The 22,109-nt window shown below is 38.3% G+C and overlaps 1 protein-coding gene across 6 annotated transcripts in view; it reads right to left on the reverse strand.

Annotated features, from left to right (window-relative positions):
• The window catches only part of RANBP3L (RAN binding protein 3 like), a 49,620-nt gene extending 40,293 nt beyond the window's left edge, over positions 1-9,327 (reverse strand). For all 6 annotated transcript variants that reach the window (XM_028169065.2, XM_057540880.1, XM_007192205.2 and 3 more), the window contains exon 1: positions 8,755-9,327. In XM_028169065.2, the coding sequence (XP_028024866.2) occupies positions 8,755-8,845 (91 nt within the window). In that variant the 5' untranslated portion in view covers positions 8,846-9,327. The remainder of the gene's footprint in view (positions 1-8,754) is intronic.
• Positions 9,328-22,109: the final 12,782 nt, after the last annotated feature.

A 22,109-nucleotide genomic window follows, 5' to 3' on the forward strand; every position in this document is an offset into this window, starting at 1 on the left:
ACCTCTTTCTCTTAGGGACAAATACCCCCTTCTGAGACAGTTGGATGTGGTTAGTAGTTTATATAGAAATTAACCGGTGACTTCAAAAACAACACATTTTGAACAACTGAACCACAAATTGAGTTCAAGGGCCAGCCATCACTCAGGCCCTTCATAATTGCTTAGCTGAGCATCTATTTTTGTGCCCAATAAGAGGCAGTGAGCGTGGATTAAAGCAGAGGCTCTGGAGTCAGGGTTCTTGGGTTAGGATCTTGCCTCTACACCCCTGCTGTGAAGTCTTGGCCATTACCTATCTCATGAGGCTTTTGCAAAGAAACGAGCTAACACACGAAAAGCACTTAAAACAGTGTCTGGCCTATGACAAACACTCCGTAAATGTGATTTGTTTGTAAGTGACATGTTAGCACTGTGGTGTAGTCCAGGGTATAAACTCAGTTTACTGCTCTCAAAGAACTTGTACAACACAGTTAAGGAGACAACATCAACATGAATGAAATAATTATGGACAAATCATAGAATCTTAGTTTTGAAAGGGGTCCTATAGGTCCCCTAGTGGAACTCACCATCTAAGGTGTCTAGAGTATCCTCAGTAGATGGCCTTCCATAACACGGCATATCAATAAGTGTTAAAAGGTATCCTGTTGCCTGAGCTTCCCACCACGTGTGGCAGCATTCGGGTGTATGCGTTAACATGTGTGCCAAGATCTTGGTCCTTCATCCCACAGGGTCAGCCTCCTGTTTTTACCCCCAAGCTGTTATACACATTTGAGATTCATCTCTGTGATACATGTTTCAGTAATTCATTACTTGCTACTACTGTGTAGTTATCCAGTGTATGAATATACCACAATTTGCTTATCCATTTACCTTGTTTATATACACTTGGGTTGTTCACATGTTGAAGCTCACAGGAATAAAATCTGCTATGAACATTCTTGCTCAAGCTTTTTGTGGATGCATTATTTTCATTTCTCTTGGGGGAAATGCCTAAGAATATAATTGCTAGATCATAGGGTAGGTGTAGATTTAACTATATAAGAAACTGCCAAACTGTTTTCCAAAGTTGTTATACCACTTCACGGCAATGATTAGGAGTCTTGTTTCTCCACATTCTCCCCAACACATAGTATCAACAGTGTTTTTAATTTTAGCCATTCTAGTGAATGTTAAACAATATCTCACAGTGATTTTAACTGCATTTTCCTGATGACTCATTACGTTGAGCATCTTTTGATGCGCTTACTGGCCATTTGTATATTCTTTTTGAAGTGCCTGCAAGATCATTTTTCCGTTTTTTAATCAAATTGTTTACATTGAGTTCTGTATATATTCTGATTACAAGTCCTTTTTCAGGTACATTTTTTACAAATATTTTCTCCCAGTCTTCTCTTTTCTTTTCCTAATGTTATGCTTTAAAGAGCAGATACGTTTAGTGTTGGTAGTCTGATTTGTCTAATTTTTATGGTTAGCACTTTTTCTGTCTGCCTAAAACCTTGCCTATTCCAACTTTGTGAAGATAGTTTTCTGTTTTCTTTCAGAAGCTTTATAGATTTGCTTTTGCATTTTAGTATATTTCATCTCAAGTTAATTTTTGTATGAGGTAGGTATTAAGGTTCATTTTTAATAATATGTTTATCTATTTGTTCCAGGATTATTACAGAAAAGACTGTCTTTTTTTCTCTTTCGAATTATCTTGGTATCTTTGTCCAAAATCAATTGACCACATATGAATAGTTCAATTTCTTGGCTCCCTCTTCTGTTGCAATGGTTGATTTTCTATCCTTACACCATTATTATACCATCTTGATTATTATAGCTTAAAATCCAAAGTATAAGTTGTCAACTCTGTATTTCTTTTTCAAGATTGATTAACTATTCTAGATCCTTTGCATTTCCTTATAAATTTTATATCAGCTTGTCCAAAAATAAAAGTCTGCTAGAGGGCTTCCCTGGTGGCGCAGTGGTTGAGAATCTGCCTGCTAATGCAGGGGACACGGGTTCGAGCCCTGGTCTGGGAAGATCCCACATGCCACGGAGCAGCTGGGCCCGTGAGCCACAACTGCTGAGCCTGCGCGTCTGGAGCCTGTGCCCCGCGACGGGAGGGGCCGCGATAGAGAAAGGCCCGCGCACCGCGATGAAGAGCGGTCCCCGCACCGCGATGAAGAGTGGCCCCCGCTTGCCGCAACTGGAGAAAGCCCTCGCACGAACCGAAGACCCAACACAGCCAAAAATAAATAAATAAATAAATAAATAAATAAATAAATAAGAAAATCCTTTAAAAAAAAAAAAAAAAAAAAAAAGTCTGCTAGAATTTTGATTGGGATGGCCTTGGCTCTCTAGATCAATTGAGGAGGATTGATATCTTAATAATATTGAGCCTTCCATTTCATGTATTTAGTTCCATCTTCTTTAGCTTCTCTCTGCAATGTCTGTCTTAAGTGTACAGGTCTTGCACATTTTTCATTATTTATTATTATTAGTTCTAGTGTTTTGGACAGTGGACGTAGATTCCTAAGGATTTTTCTACATAGACTATCACTTGTCTGTGAATAAAAACAGTTTTATCTCTTTCTTTCCAATACGTAAGCCTTTTGATTTCTTTTTCTTAACGTAGTACACTGGCTAGGACCTCCAGTATGATGCTGAGTAGAAGGAATTACAGCGGACATCTTTGTTATCTTCCGATCTTAGCAGGAAAGTGTTCAGCCTCTCACTTGATACTAAAAGTACGATGCTAGATGCTGGTTTTTGTAAAGTTCTTTATCAGATTGAGTAAGTTCCTTTCCATCCCAAATCCTTTTAAAATTTTTCATGACTGAATGTTGAATTTTGTTGATTTTTTTTCTGCATCTTTCTGGCACAGTGATGTTTATAATATTCCCTTGTTATCCTAATATTTGAAGGATCTATAATGGCACTCTATATCATTCCTAATAATGGATTATGTGTTTTGTCTCTCTCTCCCTCTTTTTTTTTTGGCTGCACTGCGCAGCATGCGGGATCTTAGTTTCTCGACCAGGGATCAAACCCATGCCCCCTGCAGTGGAGCAGTGGAAGCGTGGCATCTTAACCACTGGACCACCAGGGTAATCCCTGTTTTGTCTCTTTTTTATTGATAAATCTAGTTAGGATTTTATTAATGTTTTCAAAGAAATAGCTTTTGGGAATCAGGGATGAGTGGAATATTTCCTCCTACCTTTGTTTTTAGAAGTAGGAAAATGAAAGAGCTTTTTTGTTTATTTTTACTTTCATTTTTGTTTTTTTAAGTCTAACTTCAGAAATGTAATTAGGGATGGCTTTGGACAGCCATAGCTGTAATAAAATTGTGGTAAAATACACATACCATAAAATGTACCGTCTTAACCATTTTTAAGTGTACAGCACAGTAGTTTTAACTTTGTTCACATTGTTGTTCAGTCAATCTCCAGAACTCTTTCACCTTATAAAACTGAAACTGTATACCATTAAACAATGACTACCCACTCACCCTTCCTCCTGCCCCTGCCCAAGCCTCTGGCGATTCCCATTCTACTTTCTGCCTCTATGAATTTAACAGTTCTACATATCTCATATTAGTGGAATCATGCAGTATTTGTCTTTTGTGACTGGCTTATTTCACTTAACATAATATCCTCAAGAATCATCCGTGTTGTAGCCGTATCCGAATTTCCTTCCTTTTTAAAGCTGAATAATAATCCAGTTATGTATTTTGTTTATCCATTCATTTGTTGATGAACACATAGGTTGCCTACCCTTTTTGGCTATTGTGTGTGCAAGTATCTGTTTGAGTCCCTGCTTTCACTTCTTTGGGGGTATATACCCAGGAGTAGAATATCTGGTTCATAGCATAATTCTATTTTAAAATTTTAAATAGTAAGGAACTACCATACTATTTTTCACAGCAGATGCATGATTTTACTTTCGCACCAACAAAACACAAGGGTTCTAATTTCTCCACTCTCTTATCAACACTTGTTATTTTCTGTTTTCTTTTTTAAATAGTAACCATCCTACCAAGTGTAAGGTGGGAAAATGAAGTTTAAATAATTACATTTATTTTCCAAATCCTCACATATGTGCTATCCATTAGGAAGGCTTATTATGGAAAGGATTCCTGTCCTGGGTGTGAGGTTGAACATGATAAATGAACAGAATATGAGTTCTTACCTTTCTAATAATTTTTAAATGATCTATATTTGTTTCTACCAATCTGTGACTTTAAATGCTTTGCAGATAGAACAAAACTATCTCTCTGAAGCTCCCTTTTGGTGAAAGAAAAACAGAAGTGTGTGTAGGTCTTCTGGAGATTGAGTTTAATAATGGTCAACAATTTAATCAATCATGCCCACATAATGAAATCCCATATAAAAACTCCAGACACCAAGCTCAATGGAGCTTCCTGGTTGGTGAACTCATTGATGTACTGGGAGAGTGGTGCACCCAGACTCCATGGGAACAGAAGCTCCTGTGCTCAGGACTTGCCTAGACCTTGCCCTATGTATCCCTTCATCTGGCTGTTCATTTGTATCCTTTATAATAAAATGGCAATTGTGAGTATAGAGCTTTCTTGAGTTCTATGAATTGCTCTAGCAAATTTTAAAACCTGAGAGGGTTGTGAGAAGCCTTGAATTTGTAGTTGTCCAGGCAGAAATGTAGGTATCTTGGAGACACCTGAAAGTTGTAACTGGCATTTGAAGGGGGGCAGTCTTGTGAGACTGAGCCCTTAACTTTTGGGGTCTTTGCTAACTCTAAGTAGTGTTAGAATTGAATTGAATTGTAGGACACCCAGTTGGTGTCAAAAAATTGGTGTCAGAACACACAAAGAAAATCAGGAGGAATCCCAATGCATCTTGGGTCTGCAGAGGTTTTCTAATATGGACCAATGAAGAAAATTACTCATGGTAACACTAAGAATCGTGGATTTTATGAGACAGCTATATATAACAGAAAGTGCCTTGAATGTAGATTTTGATAACTATGTAACCTTGGAAAAATCACTTGACCTTGAAGATCCCTAGTGTCCACATCTTTAAAAATGAGGCTAAGGATGCTTACCTGTAATAGTTAATTTTATGTGTCAACTTGGCTGCACGACAGTGCCAGATATTTGGTCACACATTATTCTGGATGTTTCTGTGAGAGTGTTTTGAATGAGATTTACATTAAATTGGTGAACTTTGAGTAAAGTAGATTGCCCTCCATAATGTTGGTGGGCCTCATCCAGTCAGTTGAAAGCCTGGCTAGAACAAAAGATTGACCTCTCCCGAGGAGGACAGAATTCTGCCAGCAGACAACCTTTGGACTTCAACTGCAACATCGGTAGGATCTTCACGTGGGTCTCCAACCTGCTGGCCCACACAACAGACTTTGGACTTGCTAGCTTCCATAATCATGTGATCAGTCCCTTAAAATAACCTCTCTCCCTCTCTCTATATCTTTATCTATATGTATCTATATATTTCAATATACACACACATGTATATACATATAGAGTATGTATATATGTACATGCTTTGAGGTTAACAAAGTAGTTTCACATACATTATCTTATTTAATTCTCATAACAACCAGGTGAAGTAGTGTATTAGTCAAGTTTCTGCAGAGAAAGCGAACAATAGGATGTATACATACATGTGTACACACACAGGCATATATACCTACATGTATGTAGACACACGTTACATACATGTATACACACATGTATATATGTATACACATCTGTATAAGTAAGTAAGATAATGTCTGTGAAACTACTTTGTGAACTTCAAAGCACTGTAAAATGTAAGGATCGTTAAGTCTGCCTAGTACATGTAATGTGTACTGAACTTTGTGCTGAGTCTTTATAGACATATAAATTAATGTCTACAAATGTGGTCTCAGATCAATGTTATAGACAAATGGACTTGAAATGTCACAGAAGAAGCAACAGTAGAAAGATTAGCCTTCTGGACTTGTGTTCTGGACTAGTGTAGCACCTGTTGCCATAGAGTGTAAAGTCTCTGTGGGCAGGAAAGCATGCGGCTTAGCTGGCTTGGCTCAGCGTACACACCCAGCAAACGGCACAGTGTTTTCATACTCATCGTCCAGCTAATTGCTGAAGAAGAAGGGACTGTTATCTCTGTGGTCACCCGAAAAGCACATTTTGTGAGTGACTAGGTGGAAAGAGTTAAATACCTCAGACTTCACATAAAGCACTTCAGCATCTAGCATGGAGGACTGGAAAGTACACATGTGTTGAAACTGGTTATGCCTCAGAAGAGTTAAATGTCAGTTAATCCTGACCTGTATGCTGGAATCTTAGTCTGGCTGGTGGTAGGCCAAAGCCACAAACTCAGAGTACCTCAGTGAATAAATCCACAGCCAGCCCTCACTCTCTGAAACAAATGGCTTTGCTTCCTTGGACCTTTGCTGAACTTTGCATAATAACAAGGTACAAATATAGCTCGGTGGAAAAGTCAGAACCATTGCACTGAATGAATACTTTTAAACCCTAAGACAGTAACTGGAATGCAAACACTGCCCAGTGTCACTTGTCAACTCAGGTCTCTAGATGCCATCTCTTGTAGCAGTCAGTGGCCAGTCTGGATTGCATTAGCATGCTTCACAACTTTATGGATTGTGGTTTATGTGGGCAGATATTTTGAGACTCAGTTGTGGAAGAGTGTGGTTGCTTTCAAAACATTCTAGGCCAAAGCTTTGGTCTGCAAGAGGAGACCAGACTTCTAATCTTGTTGATATTTTGGGAAGTATGTCATCACAATGATATTTCCAGGCTGCTCTGGATATGGCCAGTAAGGCAGAGACCATCAACACAGCCTGCCTTAAATTAAAGCAACAGTGGGATACTATTTTCCACTTATAAAATTGGAAAAAAACAATTTAAAAATAATACCCAGTATTACTGAGACTCTCTATCTCTACACTGCTGATTAGAGGACCATCTGCCTCCCCCACCCTGAAAAATCTTTAAAAACATGCATATCCCTTGACTCCACAATTCCATCTCTAAGAATGTATTCCAAGAAAATAATCTTATCTCGGTAATGATTTATCCATTAGTGTACATTAAACACAGTGTTGCTTGTAATAGTGAAAAATTAGAAATCAATGAAATGTCCAGCCGCAGTAAATTGCCTAAAAGAATTTTGCTACATCCATATGAAGGAATAGTATACAACTGTTAAAAATAAGGTTGTAGAAGAACATATAATGACAAGGGAATTTGTTCATAATCTATTGTTGAGTTAAAAAGCAGTTTGCAAACTCTATGTACAAAATAAGTCTATATTTGCTTTAAAAAATCAAACAAAAGAATAATTTTTACATGTGCATATAAGAAAAGGCTAGAAAGCTAGCAACTATCTTTGGGTGGTGATTTTTACAGGTGATTTTTACCATCTCCTTTATGCTCCCCCTAGCAAGGTTACTATAATAAATATTACATCAACCATTGTGGGAGAGGGAAGGTAGCTTTAAACATTTCAAACAAAATGAACAGCAAACAAAAAAACCTATGATGAATTAGATTGTCTATTAATAGAGAAGCAAGTACATTTGACAGTGCTGTGATTAAACCCTGGCACATTCTAGGACTTTACGTTCTAATGCAGTTAGTTCAAAATAATTTATATGAGCCCTGATGGTACAAAAGGGTCTTAGTAGTTTTTGCTGTTCTCACTTAATAGGAAGTATTTTATATCCACACTCTGCTAAGCCTTGTACAGCATGAAGTCCAGGAACTGAAGCAGGGAGGTGGCCTGACACATTCACACAAATGTTAGCACACAGATGCCACCTTGGAAATGGGAGGTTTCAGCCCTTCAGCCAACACTCTTTATGCCACTGAAATCTAAAACTGTGTCTATGGAAAAATAAACAAAGCGCTTGTAGCCTAGATCCATGCATAGACAGATCCATCTGTCTATTGAGGGTATTGAGGAGAAGTTAGAAATGTCTGGGGTAAATCCTTAACCTCCTGGGGGTGACGTCATCCCTGACACCCAGCCTTTTCTACAAGTGTCCTTGGTGTCCCTGACAGAATGGATTGAAGGGATCATCCTGTCTATTCATGTCAACCATCTGCCGCTAATTGATGCAGCTGGCTGAGTAGTGGATTTGAAATTTTAAGACTGATGGTGAAAATGGCTACAAGGTAGATAGTTCAGTCTGAATGAGTGCCCATCATGTGAAATGTGACACTTTTCCCTGTCTGTCTCCATCTGTTCCAGAACCATAAAAGAGAAAGAGCCAAGAATATATTTATTTCTCCCACAAATGAATGAGCCAGAGATCCAGACAAATTTAGGCTTAAACTTCAAGTCCAAGATGATACCATTAGTGGTAGGACAAGGGAGAACGTTGCAGACTAACTTAAAGCCACTCTCAGCAAACTTCCCCTGTAGCAGATTCAGCCTTGCCTAGATGGGTGTTTTGAATTACACAAAATCCAGAGTACTCTGGAAAAATGACAGTGGCTAGAAGTGTAAGCACATAAGTTTCAGAATGACAACTCCAAGGAATATGCATTCTCAGTAGTCTTCTATAGTCCTTATGCTAAAGGACTATTGGTCCTAAACCAATAGTGAATGCAAGTTGACTCACCCTTGTACATCACTATTAAGTCTATTCTCAGAGTTTTAAAATGGAAGATTGCAAAGCATTTCACAGCAGAGATTCCCCAGCCCACCATCCTTCTGGGAATGCAAATGGACAGGAGATCACATAACACACAACCCATTAGCCTGACTGACTCACCTTGATGTAGCTGGTCCTCTGGAATCTTCAGTCTACAGGTGTGCAAACTGTTGAACAGGTGGCTGCCGCCCTTTCTTTGTATGGTAGACATGGTACTGGCAGTACGGCTGTGGCTCTAGTATCAGTAGGGTATTCCTTCCCTTGGCCAGTCACCTAGAATGGTCTTCACACGATACCCGGAACCACAGAGGTACAGGCAGATCCTGTCCTTGCATGGAAAAACATTTACTTCTCTAATAAACTTCCAAGTGTTTCCTAGTCATGATTCTTGAAATAAGTATTTACCAACTTGTAGCTTCTCCTACATATAAAGATGCCAATTCATTTGGATAAAAACACAACTTAATTCTTCTTTCATTTCAAAGCACATTGAAGCTTCCCCCCTTATAGTGTAAAATCCAGTAAAGTAACTATTTCTAACAGATTACAGTTTTGCAATGATCGACTCCTTCTGCTGACATGAAGTCTAATGTCCCGAGTATTTAGAGACGACTGCTAGAGTAATACATACACAAAGGAAAAAAAAAAAAATGCTACTGAGTTAAATCAAGTGATTTCTAAGCCTGGTCTGAGTTACCCTCCGTGACAGCTGAAAGTGAACAGTTCTTAAAGGAGGCTGGAAGGGGGAGGAGCCGAGTGGGCTAGGCTGATTAGCATATAGAGGCAGGCAAGAAATGGCGTTGGAATTGCTTTGAATAATAGTGACCAAAGCAGGGGATTCTAAAAAGATGCCCCAACGTTGCAGTCATCACATATCTGCCTTCTGCTACTTTGTTTGTAATTAAAACGAAAGCTCACAGCAGGGGTTTATACCGCATGGATATTGACATGTATACCCGACATCTAAAGGAACTGCTAATGAGCTCATGGAAATCTACTGCTGGAACTTTCAGTTTCTGTAAACACCTTTGAGTCTTCAGAAGGGGGCAGTTTTAGAGCAGACTGCTGTCAAGGCAATTATTTGGAGTCCTGGAAGAAAAATAAAAACACAAAACATTATCTTTCCAGAGAGCTGTATCTGTTTCCCCTTAGATTATCTATTACTACTTCTAGGTCATAAGACAAAGCTCTTTCCAGTGTTTTCTTGTGCTGACATAGCATACTTCATTGAAATACTGAAAATCATTTATATTTCATTGAAATAATAACGTATTTCATTACTGATTAAAGACAAACCCCAAACACCTTTCATTGAACTTAGGAACCTGCTACCTCTGAAGTTGTAATGAATGCTGGTAGATCCTACCCTTCAAGATTCACAGCTTCTGGGCTTCCCTGGTGGCGCAGTGGTTGAGAATCTGCCTGCCAATGCAGGGGACACGGGTTCGAGCCCTGGTCTGGGAAAATCCCACATGCCGCGGAGCGACTAGGCCCGTGAGCCACAACTACTGAGCCTGCGCGTCTGGAGCCTGTGCGCCGCGACAGTGAGAGGCCCGCGCACCGCGATGAAGAGTGGCCCCCGCTCGCCGCAACTAGAGAAAGCCCTCGCACAGAAACGAAGACCCAACACAGCCATAAATAAATAAATTAATTAAAAAAAAGATTCACAGCTCTTGTAGATTCAGAAATGAGGTGGTGGGCAAGGACAAGGAGAAAGGCAGAGCTGTTTAGCCTCAAAATCTGTTATCACAGCTTCCTGTGCACATTTGGAAACTGGTGCTAAGCTTGACACCCTAACTAGAAATTTACCTCCTAGCCAGATCCTGGTGGGCATCCTCATTTCACTTTGAGGCAATTAACAGTTCCCCAAGCATACTCCGAGCTATGAAAACTCTTATGGAATGTAACTGCTGTTTCATAATTCTTATGATTTTTATCAAACTGCTTTTACTATTTTAATAAATAGTTTACCTATTGCAGTTTCTTAGGTCCCTCAGAGTGTAACAGGTTATAGAAGTGTTTGGCTACATTGAAACAGATTCCTGTTACTAGAGAACCATAGTTTCTGCTTTAAATGGCTGGCATTTATCTCCTGCTTCACGATGGTCATGGTAGGAGGCTGAGGTATTTTCTTGCTGAATTACATAAAGCTATCAATATTCTGTCTAAAGCAATTATACTCCAATAAAGGTGTTAAAAATTAAAAAATTAAAGAGATTTTAAATAGAAAAAAGAAGATGCTTATGTTGGCATTAAGTAAGAGTGAAAGAGGGCACCAACACTATGTGTTCCCCACATTTGTTGGTATCACAGAATCTAACAACATTAAAAAGTATTCATATAGCTTATTGGGTTTGTTTTCATTGGAACGTTTATTATAATATCCAAAATGTCTTCTGATTCATTAGTGAAATAAAATAATTGTGCTCTATATTAAATATATATATATTCTATCTAGTTGTGGACCTCCCTAAATATTATCATATAGGTAAATCAAATACCCCACACAACTGTAAGCCAGGCCTTGAGAGAAATGAATGTTTTAAAAAGTGTTTTACAATGAGAAAAAAGTATATATATGTATATATGAATAAGAAGAGAGAATAGCATAATAAGCCCTATGCACCCATCACTTGGATTCAGTCATTATTAGCTCATGGATAATCTCGTTTCTAATGTGTGTTTCATTGCAACCACTTTTCCCCCTCACTCCACCACTGGATTTGAAGCATCCCAGAAATCATTGCATTCATAAATATTTCAATATGTATTTCTAAAATGCAAGGACTTTGAAAAATAGAACCATAATAAAAGTGTCACCTTTTTAACAGTTAAACATGATTCCTTAATGTGATTAAATATCCAGGTGGTATTTTGCTCAAATTGGGACCCCATAGTCCACACATTGTATTTGGTTGCTATGTCTCTTTAAGTCTTTTTTATTCCGTAGGTTTCTCTCTGAGAGGAAATGTTGCTTGGAAATTAGCGTCTACATTTACCCTAATGCAGGGTCTAGTGTTTCAAAGAAGTCCCCTAGATGCCTCCATTTTTCTTACTCACGAATGGATGTAAAGCTGGGAGAAAAGAGAAGGAAAGGAATGGTCAGCTGACCATAGAGCCAGCTTTCTAGCTCCAGCACTCCCACTAGTGTACTGTGTAACCTTGAACTAGGAACTTAACATCTCTGGGTTTGTGTCTTCATTTGTCAAATGAAACAAATGTTTAGTAAGCAAGGCAAGAAAGTATTCAACACTCGCTCTGTGGATATGAAGGCCTGGAAAGGGAAGGGGTATCCTGTTTTGTCTTTGGCTAAAGCCTGAGAAGAAAAAATAGATTTAAAACTGAGAATCTGAGTAGAATTTGGGAGTGTATTTGAAAATCTAGGCCTTCAAGTCTCAAACTTGGCTGACTACCATAATTACCCAGGGAATGTGATAAAGTTAGAGAGTTTTGAGCCCCAATTTCAGAGTCTGGGGTATGGGGTGTATATATAGTAAAAATCTATATATGTATTTTTTTAAGTAACTCCCACCCCCCAATGCCAGCATTATTGAGATGTAGTTGACACATAACATTGTGTAAGTTTAAGGTGGTACACGTGTTGATTTGACACATTTTTTATATTGCAAAATGATTATCACCACAGCATTAGCTACCATCTCCATCTTGTCACACAGTTACCATTTCTTTTTTGTGGTGGGAGCTTTTAAGGTTTACTCTGTCTTAGCAATATTCAAGTATATGATATAGCACTATTAGCTATAGTCACCATGCTGTACATTAGATCCTCAAACTTGTTAATCTTATACCTGGAAGTTTGTACTCCTTGACCAATAATACTCGACAACCCCTGGCAACCACCACTCTACTCTGTTTATCAGAGTTTGGCTTTTTTTAGATGGCATCAGTATAAAGTCCTCTTATCAAAGTAAACAAGCATAACCTGCTTAAACAGATCTGGTTGGCTCCACTACTTCATTCGTTATGTCTTTCCTGAGGACTGATGAAACCAAACAAGCACTCCCTAAACATAGTAGTTCCCAGTCCACGACCTAAGAGTATAGGGACAGTACCGGGGAAAGCTTGCTGCCTGGTTCCTCTGTGTCCCACTGTTGTGTGTCATTGAGTGAGCCCTGGGCAGCGACCCTGTGACTGAGACAAGAGCAGGCTCTTACACTGCATGTTCCGTTACACTTCTGCTCTCAGAGGACTCTCTGTTTTGACTCACCATCTTCCATTGGAAATAAGCCAGTGTAGCCGAAAGCAGTATGTTACAGGAGTGCTGTATGTGAAATGACATCAGATGTATCAACCATAGTAAGTATCAGCTATAATAAGCCATAGCCGTTACTTTTCAGACACACCACCAAGTTAGTAGTACACGATGGGCACGTTGTACTTTGCTTTAAAGCAAAAAGTCAGAATACAAAAGGTGAAGTCTGCTTGGGTCAAGAAACAGGTGGATAATATCTTGGCTTGCAGTTTGTTTAAAAATGAGTTAGAATCCTCTGAAAGCCAAGCTTTTTCTCTTATCAGCTCTCTCTGATGCCAAAATGATGCCACCAGTTTCCTTGCTCTAGGTTCTTCCTTCCCTCCCATATCCTTTCTGCTTAACCTGTGTCTTTGTACTCCCACAAGAGTAGAGTAGAATGACATGTCACAGGTAAACAGTTGATCTTATCAGCTGGTGCTTTTGGCATGATACTGGAAAAATTGATATTTGATGATTAGAATTCTCAGAAAGCTATGAATTCTAATCATAAGATATCAGTTTTATAATCTAAATGGTTCTCGGTTTATAGGAGAATTTTCTTTGTTCAATTGAACCATGTTTAAAAAGTATTGTACGTTACACATGCATTGTACATTAGTTCACAAGTGAGTTACTTGTTTAATAATAACTTGCCTTGTTTCAAAAGTATGTATGATACCTAGTTGACAAGTTTACCTACTCTTTGGGGGTCTTAAGACTGTTTTGAATGACAAGTACAAAGCAGTGGTATTGCATTCATCACTCTCATTCCTAGAGCATAAGATAAAAGACCCTTAATAGAATCCAAACACAAAACTATGAGGCCCTGGGCTGAGCCCAAAGCACCGCAGGAATTATTAAATGGTTATTGCAGTTCAAGACTGGTGAACTAGTGTTAAGACTTTAGATTTTCTGTTGATTTTAAATAACAGATCCCTTGCTCCTCTGTATCAGCCAGTGGTAGATTTTTTTTTTTTGAAATCCTCTTCCTCCCACCAAAGACATTATAGTTGAGAATGTTGAGTTTCGAAATCTCACAATGACTCATGTAACATGTATATCACAAAGTACCATCAAGGCAGGCTTTTGAAGCTGTTCAGAGTTGTGTTACTCTAAGTTACTGTATGTTATTAGCTCAAAGAATTTCCCAAGTAGTACAGTTAGCTGGACTCCCATGATTGCTATTTGTAGAAACAAAAGAGATGCAGATGGTTGTATTAGAGATTGTTTTGCTTGAATACTTACTCCTGTCAATAGATTCAGGAGGCTACACTGGCATAGCACCAAATTGCTTATTTATCAAAGTTGCTCACCATTCTGAAATTGCTACCATTGAATGCCAACATTTGAGTTTTGATTATCAGAAATATTGCCACACTCCATGAACGTTGCCTTGGCAGTTCAAACTAATTTTGGATCTTTCACGGCAGCCTCAGATTTGGTTGCCATAGGGCTCCCTCTGGAGGTCAGCAGAGTCCAAGGTCAGTTAGTAAAATAGCCTTGGCCTCAGGATAAACCCATGTTTTTTCATCCAGCACCCACAAGAATGGGGTCTTATATTTGTGAGCTTAGGAAATGATTATCTGTATGTGAGATTGTAGGAAAGTTACCTGATTATGGGTGTGATTTGATCATTGCTATGTGCTGATATTTAATCTCTGTAGCTTTACATTTCCCTATCTTTATTGAAGTCTTTTAGCCAAAGTGAAAACACAACAAAATAAAACCAAAGATCAGAAAAATACCAAGTTTTAATTTGTTTGTTCGTTTGTTTTAAGTGGCAAGGAAACACAGAGTACGGTGGTTCTGGTTCCATAATGTCCACCATCTGGGTAAGAGCAAATGTTCCTGCAGAGCCTGAATTCCATCTAAAAGTGTTTGAAGTACCCAGGAATCAGGGTCAGCAGGTTTGCAGAAGAACTGAAATCTTTGAAGGTAAATACTCATTAACTGGCATCATTTCCAAAATAAAGCAAACTAACTTGCACCAGGTCAAACTCTTGTTACTTCATTTGAATTTACATTTATAAGAATAAAATAATAACTAAACTATGTTCCTCATCCTCTCCCTCCCTCCTTCTTTCCTTTCTTTCTTCCTTCCTTCATTTATTCATTTTCTCTCTTTTTTTCTTTCTCTATTTCTTCTTTCACTCATTTCTTTTATGTTAGCTAGGTGGAATATAATATATAATTAATTAATTTAATTATTCTATATCTGGGATTGTTTCAAAAATAATTTAAGTGAGAGATATGGGGGATATAGATGAAATAACATTGGTCATAAATTGATACTTATTAAAACTAAGTGATGGGTACATGGGATTTATTATACTTTCATGTCTACTTTTTTTTTTTAACATTTCCACTATAAAAAGTTTTATAATTACTCAATGAATCTAATTGAAAGGGTACAAGAAATAGGCAATGTGCTAAATTTATTAGGCTGTGGAGAGAAACTCTTCAAATTTCCCATTTTTTACTCCACATATTATAAAACATATACAAATATAGGAAATGTTAATATTCATAATGTATTCATATAGTAGTACAAGAATACAATTTATAAACAAACAAAGGAAACCATACTGGGGTACATTCTTAAATATCTGGGCCATGATCATCAAGTTCAGAAACCTCTGTGGCAGAGAAAGAAGGCTGGATGTATGTGAAAATGACACTGTCATTTAAAGAGAACCAAACAGTCATTTTACTCATTACTTCTCAACTGTACAGATGTTCTCTTCTATACCATTTTTCTTATTTTCTTATTTCTATTTCTAAAAATACAATTAGGTTGTGTCTTAGTTTGGACTGCTATACAAAATATCATAGACTAGTGGCTTATACACAACAGAAATCTCTTGTCACAGTTCTGGAAGGTAGACTTCCGAGATCAGGGTACTAGCATGATAGGTTCTGGTGAGAGTCCTCTTCCGGGTTGCAGACTGCTGACTTCTCACTGTCCTCACACAGTGGAAAGAGGGTGAGGGGGCTGTCTGGGCTCTCTTTTATAAGGGCACTAATCCCATTCATGAGGGCTCCCTCATGACCTAATCGCTCCCCACAGGGCCTACTTCCTATCATCATCACATTGGGGGGATTACAACATATGAATTTGGGAGAACACAAATATTCAGTCCATAACAGATTGTATTTGCAAAGATGGAAGGGAGTTTTCATCCAAATTCAGCTCCTCAGTGAGGCATTGAGGAAAAAATATCTACGAGCTCTTTGTATTCCCACATACATGACTTCAGAGGCCCGCCCACAATATTCAATGAATATTAACTAACTTCTTACTGTAGAACTACAAACACTTCTTGCCTCCCAACAGACAGATCTATGAGTGTGTGCGCGCACACACACACACACACACATGCACGCCCCTTATCCCCCTGGCATTCACAACTGGCATGTGAGAATCAGGTGTTGTAGCTCAGACATTGATCTTCAGCTTTAAATAACAACAGCACCTAGTGAGCTGCAGGTGGGAAATCCTAGACCAGTTTCGGGGATCCCTGAACATTTGCATCAGTACCAGGGCCATTGAAACCACTCCCTAACTTCTCAGTGAGGACCCAGAGTGACTGGGCTTGAAGAAGATGGAAGGATAAGAATATAGGATCCCTCTCATTGTCTCAGAGATCCAGTGGGGTAACCATATGAGAGTGGTAGAAGGTAAATCAAGAAAGAATCAGCCTTCCACATCTGATCATTTGATTATTTCTCGATTTAATGGGAGCTTGAAGCTCTCCCAGGAACTCCAAAACCTGGATTTATGTGTTATTGGCACAATTAGGTGAAACTACTAGCATGTTTTTCTGTATATTACACATATCAGTTACATCAGCAAACATACTTCTTCACTGTCAGCTTTTTGAAGTAAACCTGTGTAGATAGTCAATCCTAAATAGAAAATTTGAGAAGACAATAGAGAACAGATATTTTAAAATTACTTGTAGGAAAGACTAATCAAAATAACAGGCCAAGCACACACTTCCAAATCCATTCAAATGATTAAAAAGTTGTACAAAGAGAAAAATTTTAAACATAGATGTTTAAAATATAGACATTATACATTAGAAAGTTATCTTCATGTATCTGCCATAATTGGACAAGAAACTATGAGGACTCACAAGAAGATAAAAAAGAGAAGGAATCTAAACTCTAAGAGTGGAGTAAAGCATGGTAGAGAGGAAGCTTGGGGTCAATAAATATAGGTAACATGGGCAATCATCACATATTAATGAAAAAACTGCATGTAGAACAGTAGCATTTAGCCACAGGATAAATGCTGACAGTTGTCCTTTAAGAATGTGAGTTATCTGCCTGGAAAAGGCTTTTAAACTGGGACCAGAAAGAGAAGGAGAGCTGGAAATGCCCTAGGACCACTCTCTCTCACCTCCTGGCTGGAAAAAGATATGGAGAGAGACTGGAGAGGGAAGTAGATCTGTTCAGGAAAGAAATACACTAAAGGCTTCCACTCCTTTGCAGTCACTCCTCCTTTGCAGTAATGGGAGGATGTCTTCAGGCTGCCTGTCTGCTCTGTATCCATGAACCCCAAAGTGAAGTCTGTCAACACAACCAGCACACTGACACAAAGTATGCAGTCAGCCCTCAGGAGAAGACCTGCTGGGGGAAAAGACCCACGCAACTGCAAGGGAAAACCATGCTAACTCCCAAAACAGTGACCTAAATTTTTACTCATAAATATGAATGGCCAATGCAGCATCATCAGATATTTGAGAAAAGCCAGTAGAAGAAAGGAAAAGGACCAGGATTAAGCAAAGGGTTAAGCAAACAGAACAGATGACTCTGGGAAAAATAGAAATAATGCAGAAAACCAAAGAGAACTTTAAAAAAATAATTTTATTTAGTGTCCTCAGAGAGAGAAAGGATATTACATCCATAATACAAGAATAGGTCACCATGAAAAAATGAGCCATTAGGGCAATATAAAAATTATTTGAAATTAAAAATATGATTGCCAAATTTTTTTTTAATTACTAAAATCTGACTTGAGTAATAAACATGATTAAAGATAGAATTAGTCAAATAGAAGGTAAAAATAAAGGAAATCTCAAAGGTGCAGAGCAAAAAGGCAGACAAAAATGTGTAAACAAACTGAAACATGGAAGTTCAGTGCAGGAGGTTCATCTACTCCTCCACTTACTGGTTGTGACCTTGGGCAAGCTGCACAGTACTAATATCCAACCTTAAATGTGCATTTACTGTTTGCCAGTACTAAGTCCTTACCCATGTTAACTCATCTAATCCACTCAGCATTCCTCTATCTGTAGGATATCTTTCTATCTGCCATGATCTACTACACCCTTGATTTGAGGAGCTGGATGCTCTGTAGTACTTTCACCTGATAAATTAGTCTCTTTATAAAATACCAATTAAGTGACATAGAGAGTCCACAACCTACATTTCACCCCTCCTTTCAAAGGTTAGCCAGGGATTCTCTCTCTGCCTTCCTGCAAATTTTGTGGTGCCTGTGGTAGAGGGAAAACATAAGGCACAAACAAAGAAGCATCTAGTCATGCAGCCAAGAAATCTCAGAGACAAGAGTCAATGCCAAAACAGGCAGTAGTAATCCACTGACATGTGGTTTTGGCCTAAACAGAGCTTCAAATAATATTGAATTAACAATCAATCTTTCTTTTAAAAGACTTGTAGATTTTGTCCAAAATTCTAAATTGTAGTTTCTTATGACAAAATTGGAAGATTTGCACCTCCGTTCCAAAAAAGCAACAAGTCTGCTAATTAAGGCAGGCTATTGTAATAAATAGACTCTAAAATATAGTCCTTCAAAGAAGATAGAAATTTCTTTCTTTCTCACATAATAGTCCAGAGATGAACAGGTGATCCAAACTGAATAGGTGGCTCTATCTGAGGTCCTCCAGGATCCCTGGTGGCTTCAAATTTTTTGTTCCAAAAGGAACATTTTTATTTAACATTTTTGATTAAAGAAATGACTACCTACACCAAAAAACAAATTTTTTGCCTCCTGCAGATATTCAGATATTGAATAAATTGAGGCAAATTTACATCTCCTGCATCTTGCAGATGACAAATAGAAATTTAAAAGCACTAATATTTATAAAGTACTGTTTTGAAGATTATAGATAAAGATATAGTAAAACAAAGTGAAAACCAATAAAAAGTCCTCTGCAAAGCATTACATGTGACCTATAATGACCTGCATGGTGCCAAAGAAGAGAGAAAATATGCAATGCTCTGTCTTCATTAGAACACAGGTACCTCATTTGTACTAACTGCAAATGTTAACCTGATAGTCCCTTCATATTCTTATTCACTCTGTAGTGGACATTGTTGAATGCCTGCCCAACAGCCATTTCTCTCTCCTTGTTGACAGAACTCTGATCTTGTGCAGCCATGTGCTTCAGGGGAGCAAGGCCTCAACCCCATCATCAGGGATTATTCTGACTCATCATGAAATCCCATTCTCCTTGCACTAAATATTTGTGAGAAAATAAATGCTTTGAATACAGCCTGGCTCTAATTTGTACCATGTCAAATGGCTTTTATAATGAATAGAAATGATACTGATAAAAATTAAACATCTAGTATCATAATTTCCAGGAGAGAGAAGTCATTCCATCAACATGGACTGGCTTGGAGCCATCCCTGCAGCTGCTTCACCTTTCACTATAACAATGCTGAGAGCAGCAGGACCCTTGTCTTTGGAAACAGCACACACTTTGCCAATATCAATACAATACTTGTTTAGCTCTGACCTTTCTACATCTGCATTCCTCTTATTATTGCATGTAGTAGTCACTGGTATAGGAATCTGTACCCAACAAAGATGCCCCTGGGCTTTTCATACTCTGTGATGTCCCTGAAATGCCCTTTCTCTTGCCTATTCATTCTTCAACACTTAGATACCCCGGCACCACCATCTTCAGGACAGAGTTAATCACACCCTCTTCTGGTCTGGAACTATATTTTGAATATATTTCTATCATTGTACATATTATATTTCCTGATAATTACCTGTACATATATGTTTCTTCTCAGTAAGATAGGAGTGCATTGGGCTTAATATATGGTGCTTTTAAATTAGAAATAAATAGAAGAAAGGAAAGGAGACAATAAGAAAGAAAAGAAGAAGGGAGGGAAGGGAAGAGGAAGGAAAGAAGGAAAAATGTTATGGTTTCTTCCTTTTTCCTCAATGAGACCACGATGAAATAACCAACCTGTCAAGTGTTTAGATCCTAGCAAATTATTCCCCAAATTGGGAAAATTTCTGTTCCATCCATGGTTAAGAAACCAAGTGGAAGAAATTGCATCCAAATTTTCTAGAAAAATTGTTTGGGAAAAGCAGATTATATGACTGTAAAGAAGTTGTTGATACCATACACAAAAATGAACTCAAAATGGATTATAGACCTAAATGAAAGACCAGATACTATAACTCCTAGAGCAAAACATAGGCAGAACACTCTCTGACATAAATTGCAGCAATATCTTTTTGGATCCACCTCCTTGAGTAATGGAAATAAAAAGAAAAATAAACAAATGGTACCTAATTAAAGTTAAAAGATTTTGCACAACAAAGGAAACCATAAACAAAACGAAAAGACAATCCAGAGAATGGGAGAAAATATTTGCAAATGATGTGACCAACAAGGGATTGATTTCCAAAATATAAACAGCTCGTGCAGCTCAATATCAAAAAAACTAGGGCTTCCCTGGTGGCGCAGTGGTTGGGAGTCTGCCTGCCGATGCAGGGGACACGGGTTCGAGCCCTGGTCTGGGAAGATCCCACATGCCGCGGAGCGGCTGGGCCCGTGTGCCACAACTACTGAGCCTGCGCGTCTGGAGCCTGTGCTCCGCAACAAGAGAGGCCGCGATAGTGAGAGGCCCGCACACCGTGATGAAGAGTGGCCCCCGCTTGCCGCAACTAGATGAAGCCCTCGCACAGAAACGAAGACCCAACACAGCCATAAATAAAATAAATAAATAAATAAAAACATTAAAAAAAAAAAGGGGGGGGGAAACGAAGTAAAGGAATTTGAACAAACAAACAAAAAAAAAAACTAACAACCCAATCAAAAAATGGGCAGAAGATCTAAATAGACGTTTCTACAAAGAAGACATACAGATGTCTAAGAAGCACATGAAAAGATGCTCAACATCGCTAATTATTAGAGAAATGCAAATAGAAACTACAGTGAAGTATCACCTCACACTGGTCAGAATGGCGATCATCAAAAAGTCTACAAGCAATAAATGCTGGAGAGGGTGTGGAGAAAGGAAACCCTCCTACACTGTTGGTGGGAATGTCAATTGGTGCAGCCACTATGGAGAACAGTATGGAGGTTCCTTAAAAAAACTAAAAAATAGAGTTGCCATATGATCCAGCAATCCCACTCCTGGGCATATATCCAGAGAAAACCATACTTCGAAAAGATACATGTACCCCAATGTTCGTTGCAGCACTACTTACGATAGCCAAGACATGGAAGCAACCTAAATGTCTATTGACAGAGGAATGGATAAAGAAGATGTGGTACATATATACAATGGAATATTACTCAGCCATAAAAAAATGAAATAATGCCATTTGCAGCAACATGGATGGACCCAGAGATCATCATAATAAGTGAAGTGAGTCAGAGAAAGACAAATATCATATGATATCACTTATATGTGGAATCTAAAAAAATGGTACAAATGAACTTATTTACAAAACAGAAACAGACTCACAGACTTAGAAAACAAACTTATGGTTACCAAAGGGGAAAGGTTGGGGGGAGGGGTAAATTAGGAGTTTGGGATTAACATATACACACTACTATATATATAATAGATAATCAACAAGGACCTACTATACAGCACAGCAAACTCTACTCAAAATTCTGTAATTAACCCATATGGGAAAATAATCTGATAAAGAATAGATATATGTATATGTATAACTAAATAACTTTGCTGTACACTTGAAACTAACACAACATTGTAATCAACTATACTCCAATATAAAATAAAAATTAAAAAAAAGAAGTGGTTGACATTTGGAATAAACAGAAAGAATAAAGTGCTACTGACCTAAAAGGCAAAGTTAGACTTTAATATCATTTAAATGAGATCAGGTTCATTGAATTGGAAGGGCTGTGAAATCAGGCAGGCCTGCTGGAATCTGGGCTTCACCCCTTGCTGGCAGTGTGACCTTGAGCAACTTACCATCTGC

Source organism: Balaenoptera acutorostrata, chromosome 2 (genome assembly GCF_949987535.1).
Source record: "Balaenoptera acutorostrata chromosome 2, mBalAcu1.1, whole genome shotgun sequence".
NCBI classification, from domain to species: Eukaryota; Metazoa; Chordata; class Mammalia; order Artiodactyla; family Balaenopteridae; genus Balaenoptera; species Balaenoptera acutorostrata.